This window comes from Perna viridis, chromosome 11 (genome assembly GCF_037379345.1).
Source record: "Perna viridis isolate PV_CMFRI_1.1 ecotype Kerala chromosome 11, ASM3737934v1, whole genome shotgun sequence".
Lineage (NCBI taxonomy): Eukaryota > Metazoa > Mollusca > Bivalvia > Mytilida > Mytilidae > Perna > Perna viridis.
The window spans coordinates 3,560,350-3,577,214 of NC_142455.1; the positions used below are offsets into that span (position 1 = coordinate 3,560,350).

General features: G+C 33.7%; 1 protein-coding gene across 2 annotated transcripts; it reads right to left on the bottom strand.

Moving 5' to 3' along the window:
- Positions 1-4,407: 4,407 nt before the first annotated feature.
- Positions 4,408-8,071, bottom strand: LOC148602359 (uncharacterized). Of its 2 annotated transcripts, none has more exons than XM_088552639.1 (2): positions 7,935-8,071; positions 4,408-6,248 (listed from the first exon to the last, which is right to left on the bottom strand). In XM_088552639.1, exon 2 carries the CDS (start codon positions 6,238-6,240, stop codon positions 4,531-4,533), a length of 1,710 nt encoding a protein of 569 aa, XP_088408765.1. In that variant the 5' UTR covers positions 6,241-6,248; positions 7,935-8,071; the 3' UTR covers positions 4,408-4,530. The 2 variants fall into 2 exon arrangements, with proteins under 2 accessions (XP_088408765.1, XP_088408766.1); XM_088552640.1 differs by having other exon boundaries at positions 7,944-8,061.
- Between the last annotated feature and the right edge of the window lie 8,794 nt (positions 8,072-16,865).

The following is a 16,865-nucleotide window of genomic DNA, read 5'->3' on the forward strand; positions in this document are numbered from 1 at the left end:
AATTACCCCTGTTCGTCATAGTGTTGTTAAAAAAGTTCTCATTTTATTTAAAAAATTTAAACAGTTTCTGAAAGGAAAAACATTTCTGTACATTTTATACGTGCATTTTGATTCTTGTTTCATTTTGATTCTTCTAGCCTAATCTCAATAATGATTTCTAAATATATCTCTATCTTGTGAAAACACTGGGATTTCCCATGCTATTTATAGACACTTCACTTCCGGTGACCAGTACTACACTGCAAGTCTGCTAACCCCACATGCCATTCTGAGGTTTGTGAGGTGACATATGTAGAATCATGCTGATATATAGTCCTCTGCAGGTTAAAGTTAAGGTAAAGTTCAGAGAACCCATTGAATATATTGAATATAAGTGGTTTCTAGCCTGAATGTTAAGACAGGAAATAAAAGCAATCAATATGCACAAATAGAAAATAAAAACAAATAGGCAACATATAAAAACTTAACTCCAACAGAAAACTGGCAATGACATCAGCAACTGGTATATCCTTGACCAATCCCGGCAATGCTCGGAATCAACGAGATTGGCCGAGAAGTTGCAGTTGATGACATCAGGTCCTTAGGACACAAAGCAAGTGAGTACAATCATTAGAAAAGCTTTGCTAAAATACTCTGCATTTTTTTTTGCGTTAAATTAAAAACCATTTATACCGATCATACAATCGTCAACACTATTTTGTATCAATGGCATGTACCAGATGGATAAGACTTATCAAAAAACAGACAAAAAAAAAACTGTTTAACATGCAATCAATGAACAAGTAAATCTTGCAGTTGTTTCAGATATATAACTATACGTTACAAATATATAACTATACGTTACAGATATATAACTATACGTTACAGATATATAACTATACTTTGCAGTTGTTAGAGATATATAACTATACTTTGCAGTTGTTACAGATATATAACTATACTTTGCAGTTGTTTCAGATATATAACTATACTTTGCAGTTGTTTCAGATAAAAAATGGCCTTCCATTGGTATCAGATTGTATCAGATAACAAATCAAATATCAAATATCTTTCTGTGTTATCTTCCCTCAGCTTCAATTGTTTCGTGCTAACATCGTCGGGAAAGTGTGTGCTTTAATATATACTTTTATATGCTTACATTATTTTTCCTGAGTTATAGAAAAAAGAAATGATCCGAAGGAGCAATGCAGCGAATAGAGTGGTTCACATTCTAAGAAATGGTCTAGAAACGACGTTAGAACTTTCAAAATTAGCACAACAGCAGTACTCAAATATGTATAACGTCTATGAGAATTCCGCCTGGTCTAGATCAAACACCCAAGTCCATTCGGTCAGCTTGGTTTTATGAAAATATAGCTTTCTCTAGCCGTATGATTTAATATAGGAATGTAACTTGGACAAAAAATATAGTAGTACATGACATTTTGTCCAAATTATGTTATTATGTGAGATAGAATATCAACTTTTCGTCTCGGAAGGAAGTCAAAGTGTAGAATTGGTGTGGTAACTATGTCCAGAATTTGGAGGAACGCATGTAATAAAGGTAATAAAAATACAGAAGACGTATTGATTAACTAAGTGATTTATACAGAAGACTTATTGATTTACTAAGTGATTTATACAGAAGACTTTGATTTAGTAAGTGATTTATACAGAAGACCTATTGATTTAGTAAGTGATTTATACAGAAGACTTATTGATTTAGTAAGTGATTTATACAGAAGACTTTGATTTAGTAAGTGATTTATACAGAAGACTTATTGATTTATTAAGTGATTTATACAGAAGACATTGACTTAGTAAGTGATTTATACAGAAGACGTATTGATTTAGTAAGTGATTTATACAGAAGACTTTGATTTAGTAATTGATTTATACAGAAGACTCATTGATTTAGTAAGTGATTTATACAGAAGACTTATTGATTTAGTAAGTGATTTAAACAGAAGACGTATTGATTTAGTAAGTGATTTATACAGAAGATGTATTGATTTAGTAAGTGATTTATACAGAAGACATTGATTTAGTTAGTGATTTATACAGAAGACTTATTGATTTAGTGAGTGATTTATACAGAAGACTTTGATTTAGTAAGTGATTTATATAGAAGACTTATTGATTTAGTGAGTGATTTATACAAAAGACTTATTGATTTAGTAAGTGATTTATACAGAAGACGTATTGATTTAGTAAGTGATTTATACAGAAGACGTATTGATTAAGTAAGTGATTTATACAGAAGACATTGATTTAGTAAGTGATTTATACAGAAGACGTATTGATTTAGTAAGTGATTTATACAGAAGACGTATTGATTTAGTAAGTGATTTATACAGAAGACATTGATTTAGTAAGTGATTTATACAGAAGACTTTGATTTAGTAAGTAATTTATACAGAAGACATTGATTTAGTAAGTGATTTATAGAGAAGACTTTGATTTAGTAAGTGATTTATACAGAAGACTTTGATTTAGTAAGTGATTTATACAGAAGACTTATTGATTTAGTAAGTGATTTATACAGAAGACTTATTGATTTAGTAATTGATTTATACAGAAGACATTGATTTAGTAAGTGATTTATACAGAAGACTTATTGATTTAGTAAGTGATTTATACAGAAGACGTATTGATTTAGTAAGTGATTTATACAGAAGACTTTGATTTAGTAAGTGATTGATATAGAACACTTATTGATTAAATAAGTTTCTTAAACACAAGACTTATTGTTTAAAGTAGTGACTTACATAGAAGACATCGATTTATTAAGTAATTTACACAGAAGACTTGCTGATCAAAGAAGTGACTTATACAGAAGACATATTGATTTAGTAAGTGACATGTACGGAAGTGGCTTATTGCTTTGGTATTACATATGAACCACCAAGAAAATCTTTAGATAACTGCATTAATTGATCAAAAGTTACATGGTTAGACAGGACTTTAATCTGGTATAGGAATATCTCCTTCGTCAAAATTGGTTACCAGTTAGTTTGATCTCTGGTGAAGGATAAGTACTTTATCGAAAAATTAAAACTCCAGTTCAAAGAATAGCGACGATTACACCGATGAAATGGAAATGTCCTGGAAAATCACGTGTCTTACCATACATCGTATCTGTTGTTATTCAAATATTATTATGACATGGAGTGTCTGGAAGACGACTACGAAATTATATTTATGAACAATAAAACAGCCGTTAGAAAACATTTTAGTTTAGTCTAAGGAGTTCGATTTGTTTAAATGATGACAGTCAGTGACATCATACTTGAGTCCTCTTCCTAATGTTAGGTTGTTATCGACTGTTTTCATTCGTTGAAGTTATATAACAAATCTTAAAAGTATAAGAGCCCCGAGCAATCAGTCTTGTTTATTTTTATCTGAATACGTGATTAAGGTGGTTTAACCGGGAGTGGTTCTGTCTAGAAGTAAATACATGTACGTATGTTGGAATGAATGTTTGGAATATTTCCAAGTGGATTTTTGTTACAAGTTATCCGTTAAATCGGCGTCATCTAATTAGTTATGGTTAAAGACGAGCCATTGTAAGTCGTACGTGCATTGAATGCATTCTTATATATAGTGAACTATGATTAAAGCATCACCGAATCGTACTCTATTTTGAACCAATGATTAAAAACAACACAACCACACTGACGTCAACTTTTCTTCGTCTTAAGGCCATCAATTCTCCTGTATGAAGTTTTAATTTCTTTACCTGATTACTCATAGTTCGTAAGTCAAACGTTTTGTTTTAAAATTTATGCATGGATTACAACAGCAATACATATATATATATAAAACTATAGTTTTATGAGTTTTATGGTGAGGAAGGATATCTGTTATCCGAAATATTCAATTTAAATTTTACCATCTTCTGGTGATGTTAAACATATTTAGACGTGTATTTTATTTATTGTTATGTTTTGCATCGTTTTTAACGATCCATCACCGGTAAGAGTGATTGTTGACTATTATTTAGACGTTTGTCGTTATTTCATATATTACGCATGAACAGTATGTATATCCGTAAGGATATATCTAGCTGGGTGTTCTATATATATATATATATATATATATATATATATATATATATATATATATATATATATATATATCTTTAGAAGATTCTCACCGACGACGTGATTGTGTGCACTTTCTTGTGTTAGGACTAATGTTTTCGTACTGCTGCTTGTATTGTTAATGCCTTAAGTTTTGGAATTTCAATCGTCTTGCTAGAAACTCATTGAGAGTACACAAAGGTTTTCATGCGGCTTCTCGTGTTCTTACACATGATTTCTTCTGAAACGCTGGTGTTTTATATGGACATAAAGTATTGGCTATTTACTATTTGAGAGCTCACTGATTTCTGAGAGAACAATATTTCAGATAAAAGAACCCAACATCTAATTCTTTTTTAATTTACGGACATGTTAACAATACTAAAACATTGACACACACAAATAAACACACACACACACACACACACATATATAATTTGTTTGATTTAAACAAAAATTACAAAGAAATTCAATGTATTATTTTAAACACCATCAAGCAGCCATCTTTATTACATACTGCGAGTATATTGGTCTTTGAATCACAGCAGACCGCTGACGGTTTCTTCAGACCATCAACGTCAGTCAAAAGTTCCGTAAACGTTCGGCCGTCCTTGGAAATCGTAATAAGATTGTTTGAACCTTCTCCCACCACGAAAATGTCACCGGACGCATGAACAGCTATTCCACGTGGGTGCTTAAGTTTTTCTGAGGAAAACGTCCAAATGACGTCACCGTTGACCGCTCTACAGACGATCGATTCTCCATTCTCCCCGGTATAAAACAAATTGTCATTGGCGTGGCAAATGTATGAATTATTTTTCATTTTACCAGATTGTATTTCGGTAGTTGTCTGATCGCTCATAATCAATCGCGAAATGTTATGTTTCCCAACGCAATACACAAGAGAACCATTTTCAAATGTGATACCGTATACATTTCCGGAAGTTTTAATTGTGCGTAAAGTATTCTGCGTCGAGATATCTAATATTTTAATTTCTCTATAACTTCCCGTTGTCAAAGCGATGTGTGTAGCATCAATAAATGTCAAGTCATAAACTGGAGAATCGGGAAATGTCACATCCCTCGAAAAAATTCCGTCCCCATTTATTGATAAAATTCTTTTACTTGGTGAAAAGTCTGCAAGGAATATGCCCCCTGTCGGGGATATAGCGCATCCAGTAAGCGTTATACCAGCCTTTCCATTCGGTGCCTGTACTTTAGTTGAGAGTTGTAGCTGGATTCCAGTTCGAGATTGTTCTTCTGGATTTGGAGTTACTTTTACGGCCTGAGCTGCAAACCGTTTTTTGTTTATTAGAGATACAGCTCTCGGTCGATCTACAACGCGTATGGCTCCAAGTGATTTGATTTTCCCCAGGAATGATGACACCTCGCTTGATATACTCATTTCAACATTAATACGATCCATCTTCTCAGATTCTATTAGTAATTTTATTTCAGCTTCCACATTGTTTGCATCTGTTTCTAGTTTACGAAATCCACAATATTTAAGTAAGTCATTTGGACGCTCTTTGAGTTCGTTAACGTCATTTTTCATTTCATCTACACGACACTGCAAAACGTCAATTTCATCTACAATCTTTGAAATATCCCTTATTTGAAGGTCGGTAGTATAATCAAGTTCTTCCAATAGTTTCGTTTCAAGCTTATCTAAACACTCATTTATTTTCTGTCTTACAGTTTTCAAATCACTTCGATATTTTTCATTTTGTTCCTTAACCAATTTCCGGTTTCCGTCGCGGTCTTTCCTTGCAGACGATAAATTTTGCGCCTGACATTCAAGATTATGTTCAGTGTCATGCGCACCGTTAAACAAAACCCGAGATGATAGTAAGTCGTCCAAGCAGAGGAAATCTGTACACTTTTTATGCACTTCTGTTATACATTTTCTGCAACAAAGAGTATCATCCACGGTACATAGAAATCCATATATTTCTCCATGTTCAGTGCAGTTCTGTTTGATATTCTTTGTAAGAGGAGACAACTCGTGGTATTTTTGAACTGGAATCGTCTTATGCGCTTGAGTAAACCTTGACATCGAATGGTGTTCTTTGCAAGCAGGACAAAGAAATTCGTTGCACTGTAGACACCATAGTTCAGCATTTATAGTAGAATGTCGCTGCTCGCAAATTGAACATGATTCAGTGACAAAGTCATCCATAGCATTTACTAAAATGAAATATTTTGAAAAGTTAGTCATGCATGTAGAAGGTGCATGCAAACATATCACAACTGTGATCATTTTGGGCTTTAACGTTTCTAAAAATATGACCGAAATAATGTGATACATTTTTTTCAATCACGCAGCAAACATGACTAAAAAGTATGGGTCAACAATGAAATCACTTTACAAACACCGGTTGTGATTGCATGCTGAAAACGACATGACATTATTTAATTTTTTGATTCTATTTACACTGTATGTATTACTAGTAAACTGCATTATTTAGATACTTTTGTCTCCGATGCGAAAAATTATAAATAATACTGAATACATGAGCTCGCCCTTTAGGCTTGGTTAGGTATTCAACATAATAATATAACTTTATATCTATACTTTAAAGCAGTAAATTGAAATATACGAAATTGGTCAAATGAATGACTCCGTTCATTTTATATAGTTTGACGACGGGCCAGCATAACCTCCTCCCCCTTTCGAGGGAGTTTTGTAGAACTATATAGAATTCATTATTAATGTATTTAAAATGTGTGCCAAAATATATCATATAAACAGTCAGAGCGGGAAGACAGGGGTCATGAAAATGAAAGATGTGACCCGTCAAGGGAAAAATCACGTTCATAAAACACGGATTCGATTTCAAGGTGACAAAATTCTAACATGCAAAATGTATTCGTGTATTGCAAAGATAACAGTGATTTATTACACTATCTCAGTGTACTGAATTTTCAATATTTTATCATCTGAATTGTTCTCACATTCAGATAAAAAAGCCCCGTGCGGGTCCGGGTGTCAAAGAATAGGCCCGCAGCAGCGCTGCCCTTGTCGTATAAGGCGACCAAATAGTGCCCAGAAGCCTCACCCGGGACTAGGCCGGTCTACTCACAGAGCAACTTGGTTGTGTGCCCCAAGTGTGGGTATGGCATTTTACATGCTGGGGTTGTGAGGCCATACTATGGAAAACCTGACCGCAAACCATTGTGTTGCAACGTGTGGGGAAAGATGTCACGTTCCTTACACGTTAAAAACCCTGCTGTGGTATTTTATCGGAGTAGGAGCCTTTGCGCTCCGCCACAGGAGGCTAAATTGTCCGCCCGTACCACCTCTCCCTAGTTCCTGAGGCTATTAAAATCTGTCGACCCAATTATCATGTGTCCCACACCATTTTTCATTTCATGATCATTTCATCATCCATTTCTTGTTCATCACCTGGATATGTTAAAATATTGCTGCTCAGGGGTTAAACACGAACAATTAATTTATCAACCAATTAATCAGATAAAAAACAGATCATTAGAACGTCTTAAATTAATTCTTACGCTGTTTACTCTAAAAGGTAGTGAAAAAATTATGTTGTATTTGCAAATCAGAATTGGAAACCGAATCAGACCTACGTTTAAGTAGTTTTATTAAATCGTGTTTCGACAAAATGTTGCACAAAATTAACAATTTCAAACTTTCTAACAAAAAGGGGACCCAACATCCGGAACCACCTTTTAGGACGTCGGCTGACACTTACACGTACATGTATATGATTCACAAACCTATCCAGTGATTTAGTTTTAATTACAACTATTTATACATGTGCAATGTTTACATACATGTAAACCTTAGCTTGTATATATAGCAATAGCTGCAATTGAAAGTGGATACGGAATAAAAAAAAAAAAACATACCTTTTTTACCTGTTAATTCATCGGATATTCAGACATGTATTATTCAGCAGAATACCTGGATATATGAAAGCATACCCAATATATTGATTTTATGGTATATTTGTATTTCAAATACTTGTGTAATCCAGATAAGCGTTCAGTGTATTTTTAGAATACACGCATTGATATTTTAAATGTACTCGAGTGACCGGATCAATTCACCTTTTAATCATTTTGGTCTTGCAAATAGATATTGGAACTAAATTGAAACTTAATCATTACCCCATATTTGACAAACATTAAAGCCGTGATTTTATATTTTAGATTGTATATATATTTATAAAGTGAAAACCAATTGAAGTTACAACTATTTTTTTTAAGTATTCTAAGACTTAACTACTTCTCCGTCTAAGAATTAGGCAAAATGTGTATAAGGTGTGGCACATGAAGAAAAACTACACTGATATTTTATTGCATTATCAAAGTATTTATACTCCATAACCTCAAGAAATTACTGTCAAAGTGTTTGTAAAGTTTGCCCTTTTAAGATATTGATAGGCCAAATTTAGTTGAAATGCACTATGGGAAAATGGCGGGAAAATTTTCCCGAACTTTTTCCTTAAATAAGCAGTAAAAAATATCTACATCACCAGTACTTCATGATAAATCTAAAAAGCTTTTCAGTTGTTTTCTAGATGTATTTGAATATGTTTGATGCAAAGAAGACCAAAGTGAGAAAAATGATGTGCCATTCATTGCCTGATTCTTACACAGAATGGTACATAATGTATTGTAACCCCCCCCCCCCCAACAAAAATATTAAATTAAATTAAAATGAAATAAAGACCACACATGATGGCATGATGACAAACACATGGACTTTCATTGAGGTTTTTGAATACTTAATACATGTATTACGTATGTTAGTTGCCGTGCATCTTGCGAAAATAACTGAATATATTACTTCTTTTTCATTTTATATATTTAAAGCATCAAAGAAAAAAATCGCCTTGTGTGTGGATTTTGAACAATGTATTTCGGGACTAAATGTGGATTTCAGGCTTTAGATTTAAAGAAATTGGATAACAAAACATACATACCACTTCTATAACAAGAGGTTTTCAAAGAACCTGAATCGTTCACCTGGCAAACCATACCCTATTAACTAAGTAAATTAAGGTATCATGCTTTATTACCATGTTTGACAAAATATTGCTAAAAAGAGTTTATATTGATGATAGTTTTAAGTTTAACTGAGGACCTTAGGCACTTTTAAATGTGGGAAATGCCTTCAAAATGTTTTTAGAACCTCTGGAAAAAATTTGGGTAGGGGGTCTCCCTATGCTCTCAGATCCATTGGGTCTGGTGGTGCATTAGCCCATAGAACATAAAATGAAGTTAATTCATGACTATACAACATTTTTACTTCATTTTCATCATCACCATTTAACTCGGTTGACAATATTTGCTATATCAACCAAATATGGTTGAAATCAAAGCAAGTATAAAAATGGCGGGAAAATGACAGCCATTGTGAAAATGGCCACCAAGAACAAAATTTCGTCATTACCGTTCAACTTAGAATACCATGTTTCCTGTAGACACCAAAATCCTTGGAATTCGAGCAACTGGTAAAAATGGTCGCAAAATGGCAGTCCAGTGTAAAATTTATAAAAATCAGTTCGTGCAGGATACTTCAACAAACAATTATGCCAACTTTCATGACATTTTGTCGCATGGTTTCAAAGAAGATTTGCAAAGTTGTATACGTGAAATACAACCATCAGGGCCCATAACTCCTACATCGGCTGACGAATCGTTGAGAAAATTTCGACATAGGTCCGTCTTCTGATGATAAATAATATTACAGAATTTTTCTAAATTTAACTTTTTAAAATTTATTTGCGAAACAACCCCCCCCCCCAAAAAAAAAAAACAAAAAACAAAAAACAAAAAACAAAAAACAAAAAACAAAAAAAACAAAAAAACAAAAACAAAAAAAACAAAAAAAAAACAAAAACAAAAACTGAATTTGGACACCTATGTTCTATTTTTAATAACAGTGGCCATGCTCTTCTATCTTTCAAAAATTTTAAACAATCAATTTGTGCAGAATACTCTAAGAAATAATCTTACCAAGTTTTATTTGATTCTAAATAGCAGCTTCGGAGAACAAGATTTTTTAGATGATACACATTTAACATCAAAAATAGCTACAAATTAAGAAAAAATCGAAGTCTAAACTTTATTCAGGATACCCTGAAAGAAACTCATATCAACTTTAGCGTTCATTAAATTTTGTAAAATAGTTTCTGAGGAGAAGATTTTTGAAAGGAATAACATCAAAAACAGTTTAAAAATTCAAAAGGGGCAATAAATCCAACATGGGTCAACAGATCTCCACCAAAGTTTGACCACAGATAGATCTAATCATGATGAACACTTTTAGTACCGTCAAAATTTGGTTACACCTAACGGTTTTGGAGATATATGCAAAAAAATGTTGTCGGACCCCTATGTTCTATTTTTAGTTATATCGGCCAGGTTTTTCGACGGATCAAATATCGAAGCATACACGTTGTGCAGGGTATCCTAAGAAACAACCATGCTATAGTTCATAAAAAGCCCTTCAGTAGTTTCACAGAAGATGTTTGAACATTTGTTGACGACAACGACGACGACGGACGCCAAGTGATGACAATAGCTCACATGGCCAACGGCCAGGGGAAAAATTACACAACAAATTTTTTTATATTCAAAGTTTAGATTTTACATTAGAATTTACATGTATATGCATAAACGAAACAAAGAGTTTAATTTTTAAAACATTCCTTATTTTTCCTTGTTTTCTCCCTTAAACCACAACAAAAATATATAAAAGTTACATTTACATGTAAATATATAAAAGTTGTCTAAATATGCGCATAAGACTGATGATTACTCGATCGATTTTTATGTTTTGCACGTTTTTGATGCAGTAGTCGGGAAACCGGATATAGACAACTCTAACATTTCCCATTTATGTCTAATCTTGCGGAAACTGGTTAACGGTTTTATACCTTCTAGACAAAGATGAAAGCTACAAGAACCGTCATACTTCTCGTCCTTCATTGAAGACACGTGGGTGACCTTGAGATTTGTACATTTTCTACCCCGGTTGGGTTGTTGTCCCTTTGATCTATTCACCCAACCTCGTTATATTCTGTGCAAATACATCTCCGTATATATAAAATCTGAAAGTCTTCTCATGAACATGTATAAAACATGTATCATTTAAAAGTTCTTCTAGTTATTGTTTCATGGCTTCCATTGCAATGTGTCCGTCTGTTGAAATCAGTTGACCTCGATTTTCTGCTACGGAAGTGAATGTAACAGCTTGAGTTCTGACTACATCAGGCAGTAGGTCAAGCCAAGAAAAGGTGAAAACTACCCCTGAACGACCGAGGCTGTGCAGAGTTAGTTCAACTACACTTTTAATGGAAGTGAGCATTTTGACAAAGCATGGCTGATTTTATGCCAAAGGTTTACTGAAAATTATTGAGTAACAAAATCATACAACAGATCGGTTAGGGGTTCCCCGACTCGTCATTATGTAGAGCAGCGCAGTTTGTCTGCATGGTTTAAAGTGACAATGATGCCACTTCCTCATGACATTATTGGTGCCACAGCCCATCTCAGTAACATTAGTACTTTAATTTTATGGTACAATATAATGAAAGAGCGAAGATTTTAATGAATGGACCGTGCGAATTTTTTTACCGATTGGCATCCCTGTTTTTTGAGGTTTTATTTCTTGTTTTACATAAACTCCTTGGTACTACGGTTGTAGCGACCTTGGTGCAAATGATCAATAAATTCGAACATGTTTTTTTTTAGAAATAGTTTTCCCCGAGTTTGACCAGTTTTACAATTTCACTAGGTAGTTTGTGATTCATTTCTCCAGAAACCACGAGAACCAATTTTGAATCATGAACATTCATTACTCATTAACAAGTTCTTCATCTTGAATGATGTCAAAATCGGCAGCTTCGGTCACCAACGTTTGATATAAACTTAAGCCAAGAAGATTGAAACAAAACTAACGACTTATTCAGTTTACACACTGAAAATTTCATTTTTATATCTTGATTAATATTTAAGTTATTTTGATGGCATGTTGTGGTGTCGTGGTTATAAACCTTGACCTTACCACATCTTTCTACTGGTTTGTAAGGACAATAACACCTAACACTATTGGAATTTATAAGCCACATTTGTATCTTGTTAATCTACATATATTCAAAGGTTAAATTCTGAAAGAGTTGAAACAACCTACGCTGATGACATGATATATAGTTACACAGCTTGATTCATTAACAGTGAAGACTTCAATATTTACCAGCATGTCTGTAAACGAAAACAAAAGATCACTGAACACAAACAAGTTCTCCCATACATGTTCAAACTCAGAATTAAAAGGCCACGAAAATTTTCACATTTGACTACAACTCATTAATGAACTTTGGTACAGATGAAATCAGTTTTAACCTCTCAGAGAGGTTCTATAAGAACTGTCATAAGAGCTGGCTCTAGAACTGCCCGAGAACTGTTCTACTAGGCTCTGTAAGAATCATAAGAGCTGGCACTAGAACTGCCCGAGCGAGGACTGTTCTACTAGTAGAGCCGGCTCTGTAAGAACTGTCATAAAAGCTAGCTCTAGAACTGCCCAGAGACTGTTCAATTAGTAGAGCCGGCTCTGGAAGAACTGTCATAAGAGCTGGCTCTAGAACTGTCATAAGAAATGGCTCTAGAACTGTCGTAAGAGATGGCTCCAGAACTGTCATAAGAGCTGGATCTAGAACTGTCCGAGGACTGTTCTTATGACTGTCTACGATACATGTAGTTTTGTGAAAGGTTTAGAACTTCTGTTAATCTCTGGTTTTAAGCTAGAATCATAGTGCTGCTGTATTCTATTCGACTTTTAAGCAGCTCAGTGGTATACATCTATTACAATGTACCAATGTATTACCTTTTATCAATTCTACCGGTTGATAGGATATTTGTCAAAAATTTACCTTAACTGACATTTCGATATTATTTCCTTTTCGCCTATTCTTCTGGGTATAATTGTAAGTACTTCTCCGTCTAATAATCAGGCAAAATGTGTATAAGGTGTAAAATGTGTAAAGTAAAAATACACAGAGATTTTATTGCATTATCCAAGTATTTGTAACGAACTTCATTATATTATTTTCATTTTTTGCATTTACTAATTTATTATTTTGTCCATAGTTTGAAATAGATGATGTACTGCACAAATATCTTGGCATTTTTTTTAAAGGTAAGTAATATCCGCTCAATGATTTTCCCGCCAAACAGATTCGTATAATCACGGGTGATTTATACAGGTAAAGCGGTAAGGCAGAGCACATTTAGATTTTGAAGTGACTGGACGTGTTGTGTCCAAGTTTGCAATTCACGTATTTGGTGAGGTCTCAGAATTGTCAGTTCAGGACATGGAGTTTCACAGGAAAATTTGTTGAATCTGCTCAGGTAAGCGTTTTATTTCTGTTTGTGACCGTGTAGATATTTCTGTCGTTGTATGGCGTGTCGGACAGGCCTTTAGTTTAAATTCTCACGTGGCGGGTCAGTTTATCGTTTAAATTCCATTTTTGAGTGAACATTTAATTATTTAATTATGACCCGGCCAGCGAAAGCTATATTTTATATAGCCTAGCTGGCCGAGTGGTCTAGGGCGCTGGACTTAGTGCAGGCGGTGTTGTCATAGATGTCACAGCGGTACGAGTTCGAGTCCCGCGGAGGGAACGAACAAAAAAAATTTGCTTCGCAAATTTGACAGTTCTAACATCGTTGGGAATTTTTCAGACCCTTCTAGAAGTTTACGTTACCTTCCCTGTATCAATTTGATCCGATGGAGCAGTGTAGCGAATAGAGTCGTCACATTCTGAGACGTTGTATATATATATATATATATATATATATATATTCAGAGAATGTTAGAAAAATTTTGCTCTGAATGTGGTGAAACTCACTCGGACATATATCTACATCGGCTGTAACTGATACTTTTAAACGGGAGGTACGCAGGACTTCATAAATTGGTGGTCCATGTCTATCCACCCTGTTTTTCGAATAAAGATAGTGTCAATAACACTAATTTAAAAAAAAATCATTGTAATTACGTATTGTAATTACTAAAAAATCAGCATACACAATTTTAAATACGATAAACCGTTGTGTAAGGCGCACCAATTATCTCATCAGAAAATAGTAGCGGCCTATACACCGACCAGTACGGTACATGTATCTCGTACATACGATGTACGTATGGAAAATGAAACAGAATAATAAAAATACCAATACAAAACTTAATCTAGATAAATAACCGAATTATAAGAAAAAAAAAACAAACTGCAAAACCCCTGTATAATGTATATGCATGTAGATTAGAGACGGGGGAAAACGCGAGACTTAGCCGATAATTATCTACGCCCCGTGCCCAAGACATAAACAGACTGTATTTTCAAGAACACCCTAAGCATTGTTTTTATCTGCAATTAAAAAGACATTCAATTGTTATAAAAGATCCATATTGAGCCCCACCGAATCATCAAATTAATGGAGGATTTGTGATATGATGTACTTGCACACAAAATTCGACACCTTATACGAAGATAAAATATTATTTTACTATAAATTTGTATTTTTTGCATTGTTTGTTTTTCTATTTGATTGCTTTTTACATACATTTTTCATTCATGAGGATTCATTGGTTTGATTCCTAATCATAGTAGATGTAACTGATATAGAAAACACAATACAACAATCGTCAGTAGTGACTATTGATTTCTTTCTTGTGCTACTGCTATGACAGTAAGATATTAACAAAATATTTAAAGTATTAAGAATTAATCTCTATGTGTTTGTCGCAAAACAAACAAACAAACAAACAAACAAACAAACAAACAAAAATAAAAAATAATAATAATAAAAGAATAATAATAATAATAATAATAATAATAAATGAATAAAAATAGTCGGGCAATAATGCCGTCAGTGAGGTTTCCCAGTTATCTACCCTCCCAAATGTTACTGACCTGGTGGAAGATAAAATGCGGAGGTCAATGCTTTTGTGACATTATACGCAAAATCGGTGTTGTCTCAAATATTTGTGTGATAATTGTAAACAACGCCTTACCGTATTTTGATTCTCTCAGTTAAACAGACATAGCAGACATAAATTAATGCAGGAAAAAAAATTATTGAAAAAAAAAGAATAGATAAAGAACGGATATGATAAAACAATAACAAATGCGTCAAATAATTTCTAACGTTCGAGTGAAAAAATTCTGTGCAAATCCAGTGGTACAGAGATCAAATAATGTTTTTTTTTCAAATAGAGAAAGTATCCTTCAGTGGAATTATACTGTAAGATCGGTGGGTTTTTGACATGCATGTTGTCTGCTTTTTCCAATATTGCCCGATTCTTACAAAAACGTACATTTAATTTATAATCAAGGCCGATCCTTTAAATAGTCAATTACACTACACACTTGTTTTTCTGTTTTTAGAAGATCTATATTGTTCATCCTATTTTTGGGGACGACATCTGTGAGAAGAATACACAGTTGAGGGAAAAATTAACGAGTAGGTTTATGAGCATGGAAGTGTTTACTAGATTCGTTAAATACTCAAACATGTATACATCCATACTTAAAAATAGAAACAGATTTCAATGAAAATAACATAGGTGTTAATTTATTGTTGTCAATGGTTTGTACCTTGAACTGAAATCTAACTAAGGGCAATGCAAAGATACCACAAATGATATATCACTTGTTTCGGGATATTCAAGATTTAAAAAAAGTATAAAATTGCATACAAGTAGTACCCAAAACCAAAAATAGCGAAAAGGGAAGATAATTCATCACCGATATGCTTTACACATCGGCAATAAAGTACCGAAGCATCAATTATAGAAAAATATTGAGATACATCGATATTCAAGTTCATTGACCAAACGTGTAAACACGTAAAAGAGCTGATCTACATACAAAATGTGTGAAGCATGCTCAATATACACTTCCGGGAGGATTATATTTTTTTGGTTTTACCCAAACCCTACCTCGCGGAAGCGAATATTGAGTATGCTAATCATCTTACCACAAAAAGGTCTATACCTTCCAGATTATAGAATAAATTGTATAATAGTCAAACCAAACATATCGAAATAAGAAGACAACTCAGCACCCATGAGTTCTAACAAAGAACTTCAAATAAGCTATTTATTGTAGCCTCAATTTCAGTGTTTCTAGAAAAGCAAAGGACGCTTACCCTACTGGCGCACCTGGTCCATGCTCCTTTTTTATGGAGTCCGAGTTGCTCATTTGCTTTTGTTACTTTGTATGTATGATTTAGGTTACTATATGTTCTTTGTTGTGTATGTCTGTTTTCCATGTGTGGTCTTTGTCCCTGGATTACATTCTTTTGATTACCGCTAGAACCTCGGTTCCCTTGATTACTCTTTCAAGACAATGAATGGACCCTTATCGATTTAGGGGTTATTAATTTTGTGCTACAGCAAAGTAAGGTAATCATCTAGTAGAGTTTTTTGGTCGGGCAAGTCTGGCTACTGGGTTTGTGAATATCATCGGTAACATATGGTCCACTGTAAATGGCATCAAAATACAGAAATACAGTAATCAAGTAAAGAACAACATAAAGTTAAAAACAAAAACAACCAAATGAAACATGAAATCATTTTAGGGAGGACAAAACTTAACAAAGCATTTCACCAGGTAATGGTCGTTTAATTTTTAAATCAGGAAAGACCACCTCTATTCCCTGCTGTTTAACATTTTACACGCTGTGCGTGTGATAAAAGATGTTGATGTTATTGTTAAACTTTGGATTCAAATTATACCAGTTAATTATATGGGTAGCAGTGTTTTA